This window comes from Anabrus simplex, chromosome 2, assembly GCF_040414725.1.
Source record: "Anabrus simplex isolate iqAnaSimp1 chromosome 2, ASM4041472v1, whole genome shotgun sequence".
NCBI lineage: Eukaryota > Metazoa > Arthropoda > Insecta > Orthoptera > Tettigoniidae > Anabrus > Anabrus simplex.
The window spans coordinates 642,970,448-642,990,647 of record NC_090266.1 but is presented as its reverse complement, the minus strand read 5'-3'; the positions used below and the strand labels follow the sequence as shown (position 1 = coordinate 642,990,647).

Genomic DNA, 20,200 nt, shown 5'->3' with positions numbered 1-20,200 from the left:
GAAGTCATGTGTTCACCATTTATTGTCTTTTTAAATTTAGAAATCCTACCCTCCAATGGCAAATAGCCAGTAAATCTCAGAACACATTCATAAATTTGTTAAAGAATAGTAGAATGTTTACATATACAATTTTTAGCTGTCTATAACCCAGAAGTCGTGTGTTCACTGCACAAAATTTGAGTTTACCACATATTGGACCCCCCCCCCCGTTACATTTCGGCTGAAAAAAAAAAAAAAAAAAAGAATCTAACACGCGAGTAAATACGGTAAATAATATTAAAAGCATATTAGCATATTGATGTACGAAACCATTTTAACATAAATACATTTGAAAGAAAGATCATGAATGCAGTATTGGTACCTCAGACAATTCAAAACAAAATACTGGAGCTCATTGATGAAATGTCTGTAAAAATCACCAAGAGAAGAAAATTAAAATGAAGATAGGTCAAAGTTAACTGCCATATTGATTGAACTCATAAAAGTAAGCTTGGTGTACTGCACATAAATATTTTTGCATTTATATGCGAGTTTCTTCTATTCCAGGAGAACTACGAAAGTTATTTTGGAATGTAAGCGTATGAACAACGGACAATGCAAAAGGTGGGAGGATGTCGGAAAAGATCTAAGAGGCTGTGGAGCGTGAGCTGAGATTTCTTTTGTTTTGTACAAAACGTGGAAGTGCGCATCATATGCACTGAAATAACAGTGTCTCTACATTTTCCTTTATAAGCCTATTCCTGAATATAAAACCTAGTGTATCAGTGTTATAAAAGGTATTACAGGCTCAGCCATGTTTTAATAGCATTCTCTGCCCAGAAGGAAAGCAATTGCAAACTACTATACGCGAACCTTTTCTTGAGCCCTGAGCTCCCTAGTGCTGAATCGGCAGACCTCGGTTATCTTCGACATCCATATTGGCAACCTTTGAAACACAAACTATGCATCCCTGTGCGACATCTGGTGTACACTTTACGAACTAGTACTGATGTTGTTTACACAGCAAAGCCAAACTGTATAATTCATGCTAGGAACAAGATTCGCATTGAGAAAAGTTTTTTTTTTTTTTGCTACTTGCTTTACGTCGCACCGACACAGATATGTCTTATGGTGACAATGGGATAGGAAAGGCCTAGGAAGTGGAAGGTAGCGGCCATGGCCTTAATTAAGGTACAGCCCCGGCATTTGCCTGGTGTGAAAATGGGAAACCACGGAAAACCATCTTCAGGGCTGCCGACAGTGGGGCTCGAACCCACTATCTTCCGATTACTGGATACTGGCCGCACTTAAGCGACTGCAGCTATCGAGCTCTGTCGAGAAATGTTATATAATGTTAAATAATGTATGTGTGATAAGAGTTGTTGGCGTAAGATGATAAATGTTTAGAAAATTCATATCGATCGATCATATTATCGATTCAATTCAGATTTTATTTCCAGCCAGTTGGCAGTATAACCGGAACCGTCAGCGCTCACTCCTTACCCCTCACCCCATAAAAATCGGGTTCAAGAAAAAGTTCGCGAATAGTACTTCACTCAACACCTTGCCAAGCATGTTTCATTTTGGCATCCATCAGTTTTCCATAAACATACAATTTTTTAACGCCTTTTCAACTCCATACAGATAAATTGGTCAAAATGAATGCCAGTAAGACACGGATCGTCTATCAACCAGCCCCTGGCGAAGGACGCAGACAGATCAATGTCTCCATTGACGGAATGGGCCTTCTAGTGGTAAGCACCTTTTCTTACCTTGGCAGCATCCTCTCATCAAGCGCAAATATAGATTTGGAATTCCAATTTAGAATCAACCATGCTGGAACATCCTTTGCCACACTAAGATCTTGAGTAGTTGACATTTATGATGTCAGTGTTGCAAAAATGAATAACAATGTTATTGATTTTACGTCCCACTAACTACACTTTGACGGTTTTCGGAGATGCCGAGGTGTTGGAATTTTGTCCCGCAAAAGTTCTTTTATGTAACAGTAAATCTACCGTCATGAGGCTGATGAATCTGAAAACGTTCCAATACCACCAGACTGAGCCAGGATCTAACCCGTCAAGTTCCGAGTCCCTCAGCCCGGCTTGCAACAAAGATCCTCATACACAATTCAGTTGTAGTTTCCAGCTTACTATACGGACCTGAATCCTGGACATGATACAGACATATTAAAAAGATGGAACAATATAACCAGCGATGTATAGGGAGAATTCTGCATATAACCTGGCAAGGCAGACACACAAATGTCAGTGTACTTGAGGAGGCATAAACCACCAGTATAGAAGCCATGGTTTTAAGATTTCAGCTATGATGGACAGTACATGTAATATGCATGCCCGATGATCAAATTCCCAAGCAAGTGTTTTGCTCTGAGTTAGCTGTGAGTAAAACATTGTTTGGAAGGTCAGAGGTAACAATTTAAGTATGTTATTAAGGCTCTCCGAGGAAAACTGTGTGCCTCCCGTATTGGGTTGTACAGTCTCCTATGGACTCGCAGGTGAAGAGGAGTTCTGCTTGGAAGATCAACCGACTTGTTTTTGAGTGTTTGCTATTGCATAACGTTTGGCCATACTACTTGAGAATCCAATCAATCTCTGGGCAGATAACCTAACAGATGGACATTTATAGAGTATGCTCCAGGTCAAATGCATTCCGTCCTCCAGACATGTTTCATTACTGCTTATCATTCGTTATACTATAGAAGTAATTTAGAGGTCAAAGCTGTAATTAATCATCAAATTAACATAAGCTATCCCTTTAATTTTCCTGGTTAAACACTTCAAAAAAATTCCTCAGCTTAGAATTTTAAAGCTGTAGAAGGCCGAATCTAATTTGGATTCACACAATGTCCGTAACAACATATTCACCATTACCATCATCATCATGACCACCACCCATTTCTCTTCTCCAGCTCCTGCCGGATTGTGATGTTTATCGCACCTTCCTGTCTTCCTCTATCCTACGACCACTATTCCTCATTAACTGTGTTCCAATCCAGATTCCTTCTATTCATACTATTCTAGATTGTTTCTTAACAATCTTAGTCTGCCCCCCCCCACCTATCTGTGTTTCCATCATCCAATTCTGCATTCTTCCCTCTTCTATCCTCTTAACATGTCCAAACCGTCTAAGTTAATCCCTCTCCATTCTATCAAAAACTTAACTCCGATTTCCATCTTGATGTCCTAATTTCTCACTCTGTCCTTTCTTGTCTTTCCTATCATACTAACTAAAAAATTCATTTCACTGGCCTGGATTTCATTCTCCTGTCCTTTTTGTCAGTATCCAGGTCTCTGCTGCACATGTCATTAATGGGCAGTAGTACATCTTATAAATTTTCTTTAAACTTCATTGATACTTCCTTCCTCCACACTAGGATACTCACTCTCCAGTAGAATGCATTTCCCTATTGAATCCTTTTACTTATCTCCATGTCTAGCCCTGCATTCTGCATCAGTTTGCTTCTCAAGTACTTCAAGCTCTCCACAATTTTAAGATTTTGTCCCATTTTTATAATTCCTTTCCCTTCCCTTTCTCCTCTATTTCTGTGGCTTGGTTCTAAAAGGGCCAATGTCAAAAAACCTGTTTTTGAGCTATGAGCATTTGAAGTTTTGCTTATAGTTTTTCAATTATTGTTTTCTACAACTAACTTTAAATAACTTTATACTTTCTTTGTGGAAGTCACCTTATTAAACGCTAATTTTTTCTATCGTATTCTTTAAAAATTGCCAGGTCTCTAATCTTTATTGGTAATCTAAGATTATTGGCAAGGGCTTATTTAATTAAACGTTAACTGTTCGTTTAGTACTTAACAGAGACATTGGCCGTTTTAACATATTGAAAGCCAGGATAAAATGCGTTTGTATCAGTTAATATCTCAGTTTCGATAAAAAATGACATTGGCCCTTTTAGAACCAAGCCACAGATTTAACACCATAGTCTTACTCTTTTCTACGCTGACTTTCGTTCTATAATTTTCACTAATCTCACTCAATATGTCAAGCTGCTCCTGTACAGCCCCTCTCTTTGTTCCCCACACCACAATTTCATATGCATATGTCTCCATATTTTACCTTTGTCTCCTTCACAATTTCATTCATAACCATTATGAAAACAGTGGTGAGAGCACACTTCCTTGCTGTAGTCCAGTTTAATGTCAAAACCATTCTGTTTTCCCCACATGTACCTGGACACTGCTGCAACAATTTCTGTCCATTGCTTGCACATATTCTATAATTTATTTTCAAAATCCTTTCCGTTGCATTACTTTCTGTAGCTTTGCTCTGGGTACACTATCATAAGCCTTTTCTAAATTAAGGAATATCACCATATCTGTTCCTTATTCCCAACATAAAACAACATACTGTACATTTTTTAATCACTAGCCCTAAAAACATGTCAAGATAATATTAACTCACCGCAACTGTTCTGCAATAACTTCCTCCCTCATTTCATCAGGAAGGGCAGCAAGGAATGATGGATCGACACCTTCAGGAATTTCAGGAGTGTCATCACTGGCAGAAGTAGTGGGTGTCTGCTGGACAGAACTGCTGAAGGCAAAAAAAAACATCAGCGATTCCGCTAATGGAATAGATACGGACATTGTCTCAAATAATATTTAGAACTCTTAACATAGATAGATATGTTAAGTTGTCATACTGAGTAAATGACATTAGTACAATTAATACAATATGTTCATTGCATGTATATTGTTAATGGTACGCTTGAAAAGAGAATTTTATAACAAAATTGATTAAATGCACTAAGTGACCACTTCAAAAACAACATTATTTCTACAAACCTAACCAATCTCTTTAACAGATTAATAGCTTCACTGCATAGAGGGGTTGGATAGGATAGGGTATAGTTGTTTGCAGCCAACTTTCCATCCAAATTAATGATCGGCATAATTATTTATGAATAAATGAGGTCAATGATGTTCATTAACCAAATGAAAAAATATTTATTCCCGTAACTTCAAGGAATAAGATTTCCTTACTGCCCGAGCACAGCAGTCTGCTTGACAGAAACAGCTCATACACATCTGATGAACTCTGGCAACACTTCTTGGGTTATTGTGGACATTTCTCATCCCCCTGCAAGTTTATTTGTTTTGTCTGGAGACAGACATAACTTCTGGTATCTGTGCTGTGAGTGATATTGTTTAATGGGACACAAAAAACCTTTCCAGCCTGTCAAACACACAAAATTTCAATATAAATCGTAACACTATAAACATACCTGTAAAAAAAAATACACATTATTATACAAAGAATGACATGTTTCGTTCAACAAGAACATCCTCAGATTCTATTAAATCACTTAAATCATGCATACATATGTAGTATTGTTTACATTGCGTAAACTTGTCGATGTATCACGTTTAATTTCATTCGAGCTGACATTTGTAGTGTAGGCTGAAGGCACTAGTAAAGCATTATGTACTCACAGATATTTTTCAAATTGAAAAACTGATCACTTTATCAATGTCCTTCCCATCAAACCCTTGGCTTTCAGAGGGGAAAGTGCCAACATAGTAAACTTTGCCATACTGTGATATTAGATGGAATTGCCGATGGATGTGAAAAGCTTTGTCCACTAGTAATTGGTAAATCAAACAGGCCACATCACTTTAAAAACGTGAATATGCTACCCACTAGTTACGGTGCAAATCGAAACGCATTGTTGCCATCTGAACTTTCTGAGAGGTTAATGCATGCTATCAATTCAAAGACGAGCACATGTCCAGCACATCAAAAATATTTACCCTTGAAAAATGGGCGAACTCCACAAGGATATGGGCATAATCCCTGCCCTCAAGTTCTTTTATAGAAAGAGCATCATGCAGAGCAAAGTGAGCAAAGATTGGGAGTTCTGGGTAATACATCTGATTTATTTGCATTTTCAAGTTTGTACGGTAGGGATAGAAAGAAATCATTTATATAATTAGCCAAATGAAGAGGGTCATTCATTTGTATTCCCTTATTTTTTATGGCAGTAACTTTATTTCCAACTGCATGTCTGTTGGTTTCTCCCTTGATTACAATCCATAGGGTTCGTGATTTATTGCACGACTAACTTTCTTGTTATTGTGCATTGTTTTCACTGCCCTAAGAACTCTTCGATAGACTGATTTGTACTTTTTAACATACTTACAAAAAAACCAGGTCACAACTCTGCTGTGCTAATCTACTTAGTAATTTACATTTTTGACTTGAAATCCGTATACGCTTCATGATCCATGGCTTTTTGGGAGTTCTATTAATAACTGCAAGTTTTTTTAGAAAATGTAATTCAAATTGCATTTAAAAAATGCTTAAAAAGGTTCTAGACTTTTGGTCAATGCTATGACCAAATGTTACTGGAGCCCAGGTCTAAAGATTAAGACTTTCAATGGAACTGCCCCGTGCAGCTGCAGAGAAAAAACGAGTTACCATCTTCAGAGCTGCAGACATTGGAATTCAAACCCACTATCTCCCGGATGCAAGCTCATAGCCACGCGCCTCTAACCGCACGGCCAACTCACCCAGTGGGCACATATTTAGTTTTCTTCCGACTGGGATATTAGAGCATCTAATGTAAAGTGAGTCCTCCTATCTTTCATGACTCTCTCTTTGTTAATATTCAAGCAATTCATGACTTTTTTCACATTCTTATAATCATCTTCATAATTTAATCACCATTACCACCAATATTATTATAGTCGGTATGGTAAAACTGAATAAGACATAAATAATCAGAAATTGTATTCTCTCTAACTTTTGTTACATAGTACTTTTCGATATGACCAATAAGATAAGTACCGGTAACTAAAAATTACAATTTTGGCACCTTCCCCTGAACTACCATGGTGAATAAAATTGAATCAGTCATTTAAGAAAGAGCACATGTCCAAATTGTCGATTTTAAAAAAATTGCAGAAAAAAATTCTTCTCATTCTGGAGTACCTTTTCACAAAAGGAACGATATTTATCGAACCAGTAACATGCTGATATTTTAAGTTGATCTGTGTGTGGTTTGGAAGTCATTTAAGAAAGGGCACATGTATCTGGAGGAATGCTCCTTTGTGAATGACTTCATTCTTTATAGAAAGGAACAGCTGCCCTACTCTTTGGTCAAACCAGCTGAGTACATTTTCACTTGTTTACTAACTTTAATTACCAACATTATGGCATCGGTTAATGCAGTTTTTGAGTGTTCTGATGTCTGTAAAAAGCGTAAGAAAGGCGACACTATTTCATAAGAAGGGAGGACTGTAAGATGAATCTGGAGAAAGCGGAGTGCCTACCAACTAAAATATTTGTTTCCAGCCAGCATCTTTCATGCACTTCCGTTACTCTGCCAAAGATCCAGGAACCGTATGGACAAAACAGTTTATCCACCGCCTTACTGAACACACCGTCTATTTGAAACTAGACAGCAATGTCCAGCTTCCTAACGAACTAGCCAATGAAGAACCAATTTCTAAATCAGGAATAAGATGACCTAAAGTGTATAGAAGTGTACATTCCGGGGGAGTACAAAGACTTCTTCAACAAAATAGTTACGTGGCTAACTGTTTGTGCGACTGACCATGATTTTGATTGACTGTCATCATTCAAATGATTATTATTGTACAATAACGGCACTGAGTATCAAAATTATCTGAGTAAACAATGTGTTTCTCCTGCAAAAATGATTTCCATTCAAACATTGTTATAGAAAGGACACATATCCATTCTGTTGTCTGCCAGTTTCCATAAAGTCCTTACTCCATATTTTGGTCAAGTAACCTAGCTACAGCCATTAACACTAAACGGTCAAAACACATACATTTAATGTACATAGCAAGACTGACTTTTAAATAAGTTTCTTGCTCCTCCTGAAAAGTTACATTTTTGGACATGTGCCCTTTCTTAAATGACCGATTCAATTATTTATAGCATAGATTGGAATATAGACATTACATACCGATTTTCATTAAATTCGTTCACCCATTTCCTCGTACTTCCGCGCTGATATGGACTTTGCAACAAGCATCCTAATTCATGAATATCTCTGTTATCATAGCCGGTACAGTAAAAATGTAGAAGACATAAATAACAGGAAATTTAATAATATATAACTTTAGTTATGTAGTATTTATCAATAAGGCGAATAATAACATACATATTTGAGAATTACATTTTAGACCTTCCCCTAAACTACTATTTCACTCATTGTGAATAAAATTATTTAGGGCCTAGAGTATAGCGACTTATTCCCCAAATTTATATACCGATTTTCCTTAAACTCTCTTCAGTCGTTTTCTCGATGCGCATACATACAGACATAAATTAAGGAAAATTAAAATGTGCATTTCCCCTGGTTACTGTGGTCATAACCAGTACAGAAATATCATTCTTTTCAAATTCTGAGCAATGTACAGACAAAACACTTATTTTATTTATATTGAGATAAATTAAAATTAGAACTGTCTCCAAATGGCTCCTAAAATCTCTAGAAAAGTCACTAGTCGTTATCATTGAAATTCTGTCACTAAATTACTAAAAGAGACACCATTTCTAGCAACTAGTTTCTAGAATCGACTAGACTGATGTGAACGAACACGGACATAGCACGCAAAAACGAGAGATTGGCAATTGATATGCGCGTCACAATATACAGGTTTCAATGAACATTATTAATATGAGAAATGTGTGCGAATGTGCAAACGTCGATATTTCGTTTGAAAGCGGCCAATGAGCGAAGGACTTCCGGCCACTGGCGTAAAAGAAGTTGAAATGGAGGGGTTTGAAAACAAATGTTTGAAGTTCACCAAAAAAAAAAAAAAAAAAATAAAAATAAAAATAATAATAGAATAATCGGGAGAAGGGAAAAACTGTCGAAAATCGGGAGTCTCCCGCCTACATCAGGAAAGTTGGCAGGTATGGTACATGGTAAACAGAATTACCCTTTTACCATAGGGAAGCTTAAATTACACTGAAGTTAGTTCAAATTCTAATTCAGAATTATGCAATTCAAGGTCCTTCCTTCCTTTACATTCAATTCCTGACTTAGCAGAAATACGAACCTCCCCATGCTCTTTATTAACCCGACTGTAATTACTTACCAGATAATAACCTTCAATATCACTGAGTTCAAGTTCATCATTATCACACCAATGTTCATCCAAACAGATAAACATAACATCCTGTATTGAATTTAAAATTACTTGTAATTCTAAAATTTTATTCTTAAGGCATTGAGTGTTCTGATGAAATATTTTGAACTAACTAATCCCACCCTTCAAGTCATTAACGGTATTTAATTCTGGACCCACATTCTGGATTGAAATGTTATTGGGTCCAAAATCTAACATGTTTCCGGGACTACGTAGTTCTAGGAAAGTCTTTTCCTGATCTTTACTTGTAATGATGTTACTTATTAACTTTCTTACATATTGCTTCCCCAGTCTATTAAAGTGCATGCCATGCCTCGTATGAGAACTTCGGTTTAATTTACTGATGTCTAATAGTGTAACATTTTTGAAATGACTACATATTTGCCTGAATTTCTCATTTGTGTCCTTGACAGCTTTATTCACAATTGACCAATCAGTTGAATTATGTCTATGGGGCACGTTTGGCACTATCAAATTTTGTATGGGTCAGCTTGCCTAGAGACCTTTTCAGAATACTTGCGGCCCGTTGGCCTTCATTTCTCGCTACGTCATTCGTTTCGCTGACAATAACTATGACATCGTTTGACGAGAGTTTATCAGCATACCTCAAGAGGGGTTTCACTACTTCTGGAAAGGGGGCACCTGGTTGAATAAAACCTGTCACTTCACTGTCGGCTTGCAGTTCCTCTAGATTTGCTGAAAGGCCTCGACCATGACTATCACCAAAGATTTTCACTTTCTTCTCCTTCCTTACTTTCTTGATCACGTTATTTGCATGAATTTGGTGTTTTTTTAAGTCGGAGAACTTGCATCTTGGGAGAAAGAAGTGCTTCCTTGCTCTTCCCGAACTTTGTATAAAACACCGAATCTATTCGTTACTGCAGGATAATTTCTAGATGAATTAGACCTAGTTAGAGACACTTTCCTTTGCAGCGACATAACCTCACTCCATGGCGCGCCAACACCAACACCATCACAATTTTTTAGTTTTTCTATCGCTTCAATCAGATTAGCCTTTTCAGACTGTAATTTTTTAATTACAAGGTTTGCTTCTACCAAATCTTTCTGTAGATCTTCTATTATTTTGTGTAGTGATTCAGCTGTGGTTATTCTGTGATACTTTGCACCTCAACTCTTGCAAGGTACCGTTTCGTTCCCAGGATTTCTGAAGTCATTAAGTTTCCCTACTTCAGATGTTAGGACATCACTGTTGCAGTCAAACCAATCTTGATACACTCACTTCTCCTCGCCAAGGATGCTACCCGCAGCTACAAATATCGCACTGGTGAACTTTATCCAGTTTTTTTCTTGATCATTTCTGCATCTCCATTCTACCTCTAAAGCAACCTTGGAGATCTCTTCTTTGAGATTTTTCTTAATATTTGGGCAGGTAAGTTTTTGTACAACCACTCCATTTGATTTCTTCAGAATCATTCTCTTCTCTGTTTGCACTTGGATATTCAGGTTAACTACAGTCAGCATATGATACATCCAACAATGTGCACCACGCACTGCTCATGTCAATGTTTGAACGTGGGTGCTGCTAGGTGGTTTTGAATTTATCAGTTTGTTTGAACCAAGTGTTACTGATACAGAGTTCAAACTGTGTACACAATATAAGCAGTCTCAGTCCGTTGTCATTTTGACTCCCTACACAATGTCTTCCAATCACATTTGGTCAAGCTTCAAAGTCTCTCCCAGTTCGAGCATAGAAATCTCCTAAATGTAGAATTTTGTCATTGCTAGGAACTCTGCATAAGGTAGTGTCCAGTTTAGTATAGAAGGGGTCCTTTTCCTCATTTGTATTGGACTTATCAGCGCACGAACACTAAGGAGGGTCTTGAAACTATCACCTTTCAACTTAAGGTGGAGAGTCATGATGCGGTCAGATATCCTCACAGGCATCTCGGTCAGATTTCTTGCAAGTGCAGATTTAATTGTGAAGTGCACTCCACCCTGTTGGTTTGCAGTGTTTGGGTGAGATTCCAAAGTAGGCGTAGCTCCCTCCAACTTGAGTGACCTGCCAGCCACCAGCAAAGTGAACATCACTTACAGTACTACCACTATTTCAAATTCATATCGAGTAATGGTAAATGCAGCAATAAACACTATCAAGTAATGCATTTATGATACCAATGGAAATAGTTAAAGGTTTTGATAGTCTGTATGAACTGGAAAAGCAGACTGAGATGATCCATAAGAAAAATGTTAAGCAATAAACAATATTGGACCTTTTTGTTGTCAAGAATTGGCACAACAGTGTTTGTGAAAGCAAAATGTTAACTGTATATCAAATTCCACAGTATTAATAGTTATAAAGAAATGGCTTCCGATGTTGTGCAAATTATATAATAACATTGCTGGGTGGAAATAACGTACAGTTATATGTACATGCATTCCGAAAATTGTTTACTTTAATGCATATTACATTGTCTTTTACTGCTGGATACTTATATGTAGTCTGACACTTAATAGTCTCTAAGTTGTTTTTAAATACATTGTATAAAATACTATACAATAAACTATATATCAATATCATGCTTTTCTTAGGGTCGGTTTCATAAAACACTGTTAAGGATTTAACATCCCGTTAAATTGCTTTAACAGGATAGTTCACAGAATGTCTGTTACATTAACCTTCGTAAATGCTAACACGCCATTGAACTCTCTGTTAATTTAATAATAATAATGTTATTGGTTTTATATCCCACTAACTGCTTCTATAGTTTTTGGAGACACAGAGGCGTCAGAATTTAGTCCCGCAGGATTTCTTTTACGTGCTAGTAAGTACACCGACACGAGGCTGACGTATTTGAGCACCTTCAAATACCACCAGACTGAGCCAGGATTGAACCTGCCAAGTTGGGGTCAGAATGCCAGCGCCTCAACTGTCTGAGCCACTCAGCCCAGCTCTCTGTTAATTTAATGTAGCATTCTCGCCCCGTTAAGCTGCTTAACATCGTGTTAAAATAAAAACGGCTGGAAGAGATTTTTTGGTGCTAAGATGCTCTATTAAGATTAGCTTCAAAATGCTGGGAGACAGGAAGTTTCACGAAGACGAAATGACATACTACAAATAACAGAAATGCAGTTTTTGGAGCTGTATAGGTTATCTAAACCTGTCAAGAGGAAAGTAGTGGAAGAGACAGAAGAGAGGTTTGAATACCATACAGGATGAAATTCACCCGTTTCCAATGCAGCAATTGCTGACTGAACGGAGATATTATGCAACGGGGACATTCAGATTATTACAGGAGATATCAATATTGTAAATTGTAGAAGAGAGAGATAGGTATCACTGATATTCCATTAACTTATTAACATGTAACAAACATTACATTTTGTATTGAAATATAAATTCAAAGGATGGGTGATCATAATCACATGTAGCCTACATCATGTATAACCTGGTAGGCCTAGTTTCTTATATAATTGTGCTACTGTAGTTATTAAAGACCAGTCCAGTTAATAAAATTTAACTCAAAAACCTCTGTGATATTCTGTATCACAAGGCTCAACTTCATCGCCGTTTAATGCAATAATCTTTGAAGTAATTTTTTAAAATGCTGGAATAAATACACCACCTCAGGATTTGGAATGCTCCAACCCGATATTCGAATAATCTTTTTTCTTTCTGATTCTTTTTCAGGTTGTCCTTCAGGTATTTCAAATGGAACCTCTTACTCCACGCAAAAAGAGTACAGGAGAAAGGTGACAAATGAATAACATTATGCCCGCCACTGTTCAGAAGAGCAAAATAATGTTAATGCTACACACTGCTGACTTGATCGTTAATGTTAATGCCACGCTAGTTAATGAGTTTGTTACAGTATTCTATGAAACGCGATTTCGTTATCAGATTTTAGAGTGGTTGATGAAACCGGCTCTTAGAGGTGTTACAGGTTGTTTTTTGGCTGGTAGTACATAAAAAATAATGGTTTCCCACCATTTACACTGCCTCACAATTTATTCCACTTTCCTGTTGAGTGTCTTGAAAGTGTAAATGAGGGGAAGGGAGGTTAATACTGAACTTGAAAGTGACATGTTCAAAACCAATTTAAATATATACCTTTGATTGAATCCTGAAGAACTCTGGGGTTCGGAATTCGAATGCTGATTGGTCCTAACATCAACATGGCGGAGCCAGGATACAGCAGCTTCCAAATCCAGAGGTTCTATAGGTTCAGAGTTCCTAGGAATTCTTATAGAACTCTGAGTATCAGAGTAATGGCTGGTCTGTGATCCAGAAAACTCTGCTGTTTCTTGATTATTCCTCACCACAGGTGGAGCAGACCCACACGTGTGATTAGGAGAGTTACTTGGTGATGGTATGAGGCGAGTTGATGATTGAGATTCAGAGTTTCCCAAATTATGACGGAATGAGGAGCCCGAGCGTAAACTTTGGTTTGAGAGCAAGACATCTTCTAGGGGAATGAGTGGAGGTGGAAGACTATCACCAAGAAGATCCGAATTATCAAAATCCTCTTCAGGTGCATCCAAGTTACTCAAATCTGGAGCTGGTGTCAGACACATAACTGAACTAGATGCAGAAGAATTCAAGGTTACATCTGTAATAGGTCTGCTAACAGATGAATTTAAATGAACTTCAGTATTTGGCAATGAAGGTACTAAAGTCATATCCAGCCCAGCTGTACCAGGAGTTACATTAATATCAGATGAATATGAAACAGGTTCAGAGTCTCCAGAGTGACCAACACTCTGAACTGATATAAATGTACTTGGATCCAAGGATACATTTTCTGTGAACTGTCGCTGCGAGACAGGAGGTAGAATATCAGATAGAGAGTTTAGAAGCCCAGTGGTGACTTCAGAAAACTCTGATTCACCAGATGATATCTGAGGGGGATGAAGAGGTGTGTTGTGTATCACAGACTCTACAATCGATTCAGCCAGGTTTTCCGTAGCAGATGCAACGTCAGCTGTGCTAATTATATCATCAGGAGAAGAGTTGGAAATCTGAGCTGATGTTCCGGCCACATCCATTTCACCTGCAAAAATAAATAAATAAATAAATAAATAAATAAATAAATAAATAAATAAATAAATAAATAAATAAATAAATAAATAAATAAATAAATAAATAAATAAATAAATAAATAAATAAATAAATAAATAAATAAATAAATAAATAAATAAATAAATAAATAAATAAATAAATAAATAAATAAATAAATAAATAAATAAATAAATAAATAAATAAATAAATAAATAAATAAATAAATAAATAAATAAATAAATAAATAAATAAATAAATAAATAAATAAATAAATAAATAAATAAATAAATAAATAAATAAATAAATAAAAAAAATTAACAAACATACAAGTTTACTGTCAGCACATACGAAACATTAGAAAGACTCTTAAATACAGACCCATTAATACCACGCTAAGAGAAACTAACAGTCAGCAAGAGAGGAAATATAGAATAAGATAAACTACTAAAAAAATAGTATAGTTTTTACGTAGTCACAACAACTCTGACCATTAGGAACATTACATATGGTCAAACAAAAAATAATCTTATGTGACAAGTGATGTACAGGCTGCATAACATTTTAATCACCCCTGGGGTAATTCCCATCAGAGAGCTACTCACTTAACCAGTTTCATCCTATGTGTAGGCAGGAGGGATATCTTAATTTGAAACATTTCTGAATGCAATGTAACTAACTCCTCTTTACATATTAACACACTCTACAAAGAATTGGTTTCAGCTTCACCATGGTTAAAGAACTTGCAGTAGGATATATTTTCAAATCAGAAGTTGTTAGCAATTTCACTGGATGGTCAATTTAGCATCAGCTCAGAAAAGAATATTGGACAAAAAGTGGAAAGGAACTGTTGAACTGTGTTTACAGTATTTCTATATTGTTTTGCTAGATACAAGTGCTTCGGTGGTAAGCTACAAAATAATGATTATTTTCTCCTCTGGGCTGTGAGGTATTATTTTGAAGCCAGGGAGGTAGATATAAATCACGCCTGAGATCGTCTGCTTTCAAAGTAAACGAACTTGCTTCAGCATTGTATCAGTATGTAATATTCCTAAATAGAAGGTTTCTTCTTTCCCAACTTCTGTAGATTGTAACACAAAAATTATAACGTGCCATTTTTCTTTGAATGAATTAATACAAGAAAATAAAACTGATTGTTTGTATTGAGTGCAGCGTTAATCAAACCGGAATATCTTGAAGAGGTCAGTTTTTGTTGTTGCGATAATAGAGTTTTATTTTAAATAATATATCCCAATTAGCACTTCTCTGAGTAGTGGAGGACAACTTCATAATCACAATTGATTGTCAATGCTCCCTCCCTTTCCTGCAAAGTTTGTTCGCTCTCTCGCTTCACCAGGACATATGCTTGCTAAGTAAGCTGCCCACATTTACGTCAGGCCAGCCCGGCCACACTGAGCTAGCCTCAACAGGTGCCCAGCTGAGCACCTCTGCTGTAGATGTTTAATACCATTTTCAATCCATAACCTTATTGCAGTGGTGCCCAACCAGTTCTTTTATGTTTTATGTAAATCATCCATATTGCGAGTATGAATATCTGTACAGTAAATTTAACTAAATGTGTTGGGAAGTCAATATATCTAATAAAAATGATAATTTTCCACATAGTTTGTTTTTCAGGAATAATTATAAGAGCCCCAGTTCGTAACATACATTCCGGTATACCCCTGCACTCATGATGCACTCATTTTTCTTGCAGAAACCCTTCTTCAGTGAAAATGTCCAACAGTCTGCCAATGTCATTATCAGAATCTGTTTCGTGTTGACTGTGTGAATCTTCGATTAATGTGTTGAGAACCTCTTCACCACATGTATTTTTGGTGATAGTTTTGTGCTTTTACAAGTACACAGGTAGATTTAACAATATCTACTTCTTCATCTGTCCTTATTTTGCTCACCGATATAAATTAACTACTTATTTTTTTCATTTTGAATAATGGTTGTACTGATTTAACTTACAGTAGATTTATTCAAAACTCCCTTGAACACCTGCATGTTGCAGAGTGGATATAGAACTGATAGTCTGACACTAGAAACAATTGGAAAGTGCACACACACTTCCTGTTTCTGGCTGTGTTACCAACCTATGAAGCCTATTAAACAAGTACCCATGGTAACAACTTGAAGGAACCAAAATTGAAAATTCAATTTATGAATACATTAGCATGTGAGCACTGGTCTCAGAAGTCTCAAAAGTTGCAATAACATTTTCTATGGAACACGCATGGGTATCGTGGTTACATTCTGAGTGATGGCCTTCAAATGTGTTTTCGTAATTAGGACAACACTAACTCCTCGCTGGATCCAGAGGTTAGATACAGAACACATGGGACTAAATGTAAGGCTAGAGATATTTTTTTCAATCATACTAACAGTCTCTGGGGCAACCCTAGGATCTAAAAGTGTGATTTTGAGTACTAAATGTTCATGAGAATTCACCAGGTGACTCACACTTGATGGTATAAACGAATATCTATGTGAATGATTTAAAAAAAGTAGAATTCAACGGAAGTTTGTACAGTAACCTCGTGGATGTGGAAGTAATGGCATGAAATGTGAAACTTCAACCCCGATTATGTTCTGGTTGGACTGTATATTAAATAAAGTTGATGATACTACCCATTTTGCTAAATACTTTTTAAAATAATACAAAGTTACTGTACACATCGTAACGAACAAACCTCAAATTAAGGTTTTTCTAAATTATCATGCCCACCAGGAAACCTTGGAGATTAATACAAAGAACTACCAAAAATGTTAAACTAGAAAAAAAAGAAGGAAACAATATATCATAGTCAATACTACACTTTCAAGTCATACAGTACCATAAAAGAATCACAATACTTGTCAGCACAGGAAGTATATGAACTTGGGTCTGAAGCGAAATATCTAGAGAACTATACAGTCTACTTTCATGAAATTAATTCAAAAATTAAGCTGTACTCTTTTAAGTGAAAACATGAATTTGTTGGACTGAATTAAAGTCATATTTGGTGACCGAGGAAAAAACAGCCTTCAAAAAAACCTTTCATGAGAAAACCTAAACTTAGGGAGCTAGTAATTATTGCCTGCTCTGAACTGTTCTACTGCAAGTTTAACTGCAAATATAGCAACAGTGACAGTTATCTTGCTTAATGATGATGTCAGCTCCTTCCATGTTGCATTGAGTAGAAGCAGTTCAAGGAGGCACTGCGGGGCTAATCTTAAGTGCTTGTGTTTCAATAATTGAAATGCTCATCAATCTCTTAACACTGCTAAAACCCCATGCACACTTACATGTGCGATGAATTTTTTCACTAACACGGAATTAAACGACAGCACATTGTCGAAACAAAACATCACACTCGGTCTTTTACTGTAGTAACAATTGTCTGTGCCCATGCAATACAGCAAGAGTATACGCACCTTCACAGTTCTTCTTATCTTCATTCTTTAGTTCTCCCTTTTTCAAACTTTCTTCTTGAAGCTTTTTCCGCATTCTTTCTTTGTTCCGGGAGACCTCTTCAGCCTTATGTTTCTCCAAACTCTCTATTATTTCAGTGGCAATGGCTGAAATTAAGTGAAACAATTACATATTAAGCCAAAACAAATATTAAAATATCCTACCAAAATTAGTGATAGCATTTTCTCACAAACAAAATTACACTGCAGGGAAAAAAAACGCAGCCAACCTAACACTGGTTATCAATGACACATATCCCATCACATCTGCGTTAATACATCACAAAACTCCCCTTCTTCATGAAACAAATATTCTAGCAATACAATGTACAAGGATTTTATGAAATAATTAAAAAAAAAAAAAAGGTGCTCCGATATCTGACCCGTGCAAACTTTTAAGAAATATCATCAACAATCAGATGAGACCTTGTGGACTGTGTGATAAGGAAATTTGAGAGCAACAGAATTTAAATTCAACAGCTAAGCAGAACAAAATTCATTTACCATAAAAAAAAATTAGTGAAACCAGATCCAAACTCACTCGAAGACTTTTAGTGCATAAAATAGTTGCCTATTACCTCCGCACCTGTTTGTTTGCCAAGGCTACAATGTAGATTCTGCCACCAATATGTGGTCTTTTACACAACACTCCATGCCATTCTATCTTATGCTAACATTTTCATCCAAACAGTGCTATTGCAGCCTAAATCTACTTTAGTCCAATTGTCATATTTATTTCCCTACATCCGGGCTGGCCCCAGCAGCAAAAACTTAGTAACTTTTCCCACCACCACCACCACCACCACCACCACAACATTAAAATTTCTATACAATTTTGTAACGCTACCAAGAAACTCAAACTAAACTCCTATTTTATCATGCTTTGGTTTTGCGATACTACGTAAAAGTGTGTTTAATTGCATCCAAGACGACCCTGAACGCAATACGACCCCTACTTTTTCCTTCAAAAAATTTAAATTAAGCTTAAAATGTACTTTGTAAAATCATACGAATGTCTTTCTTGTACAGTACGCCTTCTTAGACTATCTTTATCTTCATGCCAACGCCGAACATTGGCTTTAGTTATGCCATTTTTTTTTTTGTGGCTGTAAAATTATTCTTTATTTCCACTAGCTTAATAACCATTAACTCAAATTTGGCATCATAATATATCGAAGAGAACTGTTGAAAATTTGCTGCACTATCTATTCCACGCATCTCTACAATACGACGATCCATCAGGAAAATATTCTTGCTGTCTATAAAACTGTTACATTTACTCAGCGTCAGCTACATGCATGTCTCGCTTGCCGGGTTCAGACAACTTCAGCGACTAGCGATGTATAGGCCTAATCGCGGACGTTGAATGTCGGCGAACTAGTTTACTGCACCATGGTAAGACCATTCCGTTCTTGTGTTTTTCGTGGACATTCCTCACAATTTCATCTTCTTCTTGAAAGGATCCTTGTTGCGGGCCACTGAATGTGATTTTTGTATAGTGTGCACTTTTAGCTATCTTTGTCTTCATGTTAATGCCGAATATTGGCTTCAGTTAGGCCTATGCCGTATTTTCTTGCGTCTGCAAAATTATTCTAAATTTCTGACAAGGGAACATCGGCAATGGTTAAGTTGCCGATCGCGATGAAACTTGGAAAACATATTGAGGTACACGTAAAAAAGATGTCGGCATCAATTTTGGCTGCCGACATTCAAAAGGACGTTAACTAAGGGGCCTAAAATTTGCAAAATTTCAAGTTCCCAGCGATCAGCAATGAATACCTGCTGGCCAATGCTAAGCCGGCACACTGCGTGCCTGGAGACGCACCACCGCAGCTCCTCCCCTCCCCACTCCAAATGGTTTACCGCCGCACGTTTCCCTTCTTCCAGCGCTTGCCGGCTGCTTAGCTGTTGAACGGGACCGGCTCTATACTTTGCTTCTTTTCGCAGTGTAATTATTGAAATCCTTTAAACAACGTTCCGTTTCACACATAATGATAATAAATAACCTAAACTAATATACTCATATTTTATTCAAATGTTATATTTTCATTCCTGCCAATTCCGGTGAGTTGTCACATTCATGGGTACAACTCCAAGTTAAGTACCACCGGGCGTGGTCAAACATAAGATGGGGTACCGCGTCCTACCTACGCTTAAATTATTATTTACTTCTAAAACACCTTAAAGCTGTCGGTAGGGTCCTTTAGATTGGACATACAAAAGGAATTAATTTAATTAAATCACCCACCACTAAATATATCTCCCACCTTTAAACAACGTTAAATACCTTTTTATTTAAAGAAACGTGTACTGGTAGAGGATGTCAATGAATGAAATGAGATTCGGTACCTCGGGATATCAAAACCTGGTTACAGGTCCAGATCATCTTTTTCAGTCCCCTTCCCCCCACCCATTTTGTGTACACTATTAGTTGTGTCTTAACAAAACGACATTGCTGATGACAACAACAACAATTATAAACTCCGAGTTTGAAACTACTGGTATTCTCCATATTGCGTACTCTGGTATAAGGAATAGGCCTATAAGTGGAATGTTTTTATTTGTGCTTGTACTGAACGATT

The 20,200-nt window shown here is 36.7% G+C and overlaps 1 protein-coding gene across 1 annotated transcript in view; it reads right to left on the bottom strand.

Moving 5' to 3' along the window:
• The window catches only part of HUWE1 (HECT, UBA and WWE domain containing E3 ubiquitin protein ligase 1), a 1,366,532-nt gene that overhangs the window by 277,877 nt on the left and 1,068,455 nt on the right, over nucleotides 1-20,200 (bottom strand). The window contains exons 42-44 of the mRNA XM_068226019.1: nucleotides 17,583-17,726; nucleotides 13,215-14,154; nucleotides 4,422-4,553 (exon numbers count right to left, since the gene is read on the bottom strand). Coding sequence (XP_068082120.1) covers nucleotides 4,422-4,553; nucleotides 13,215-14,154; nucleotides 17,583-17,726 — 1,216 coding nt within the window. The remainder of the gene's footprint in view (nucleotides 1-4,421; nucleotides 4,554-13,214; nucleotides 14,155-17,582; nucleotides 17,727-20,200) is intronic.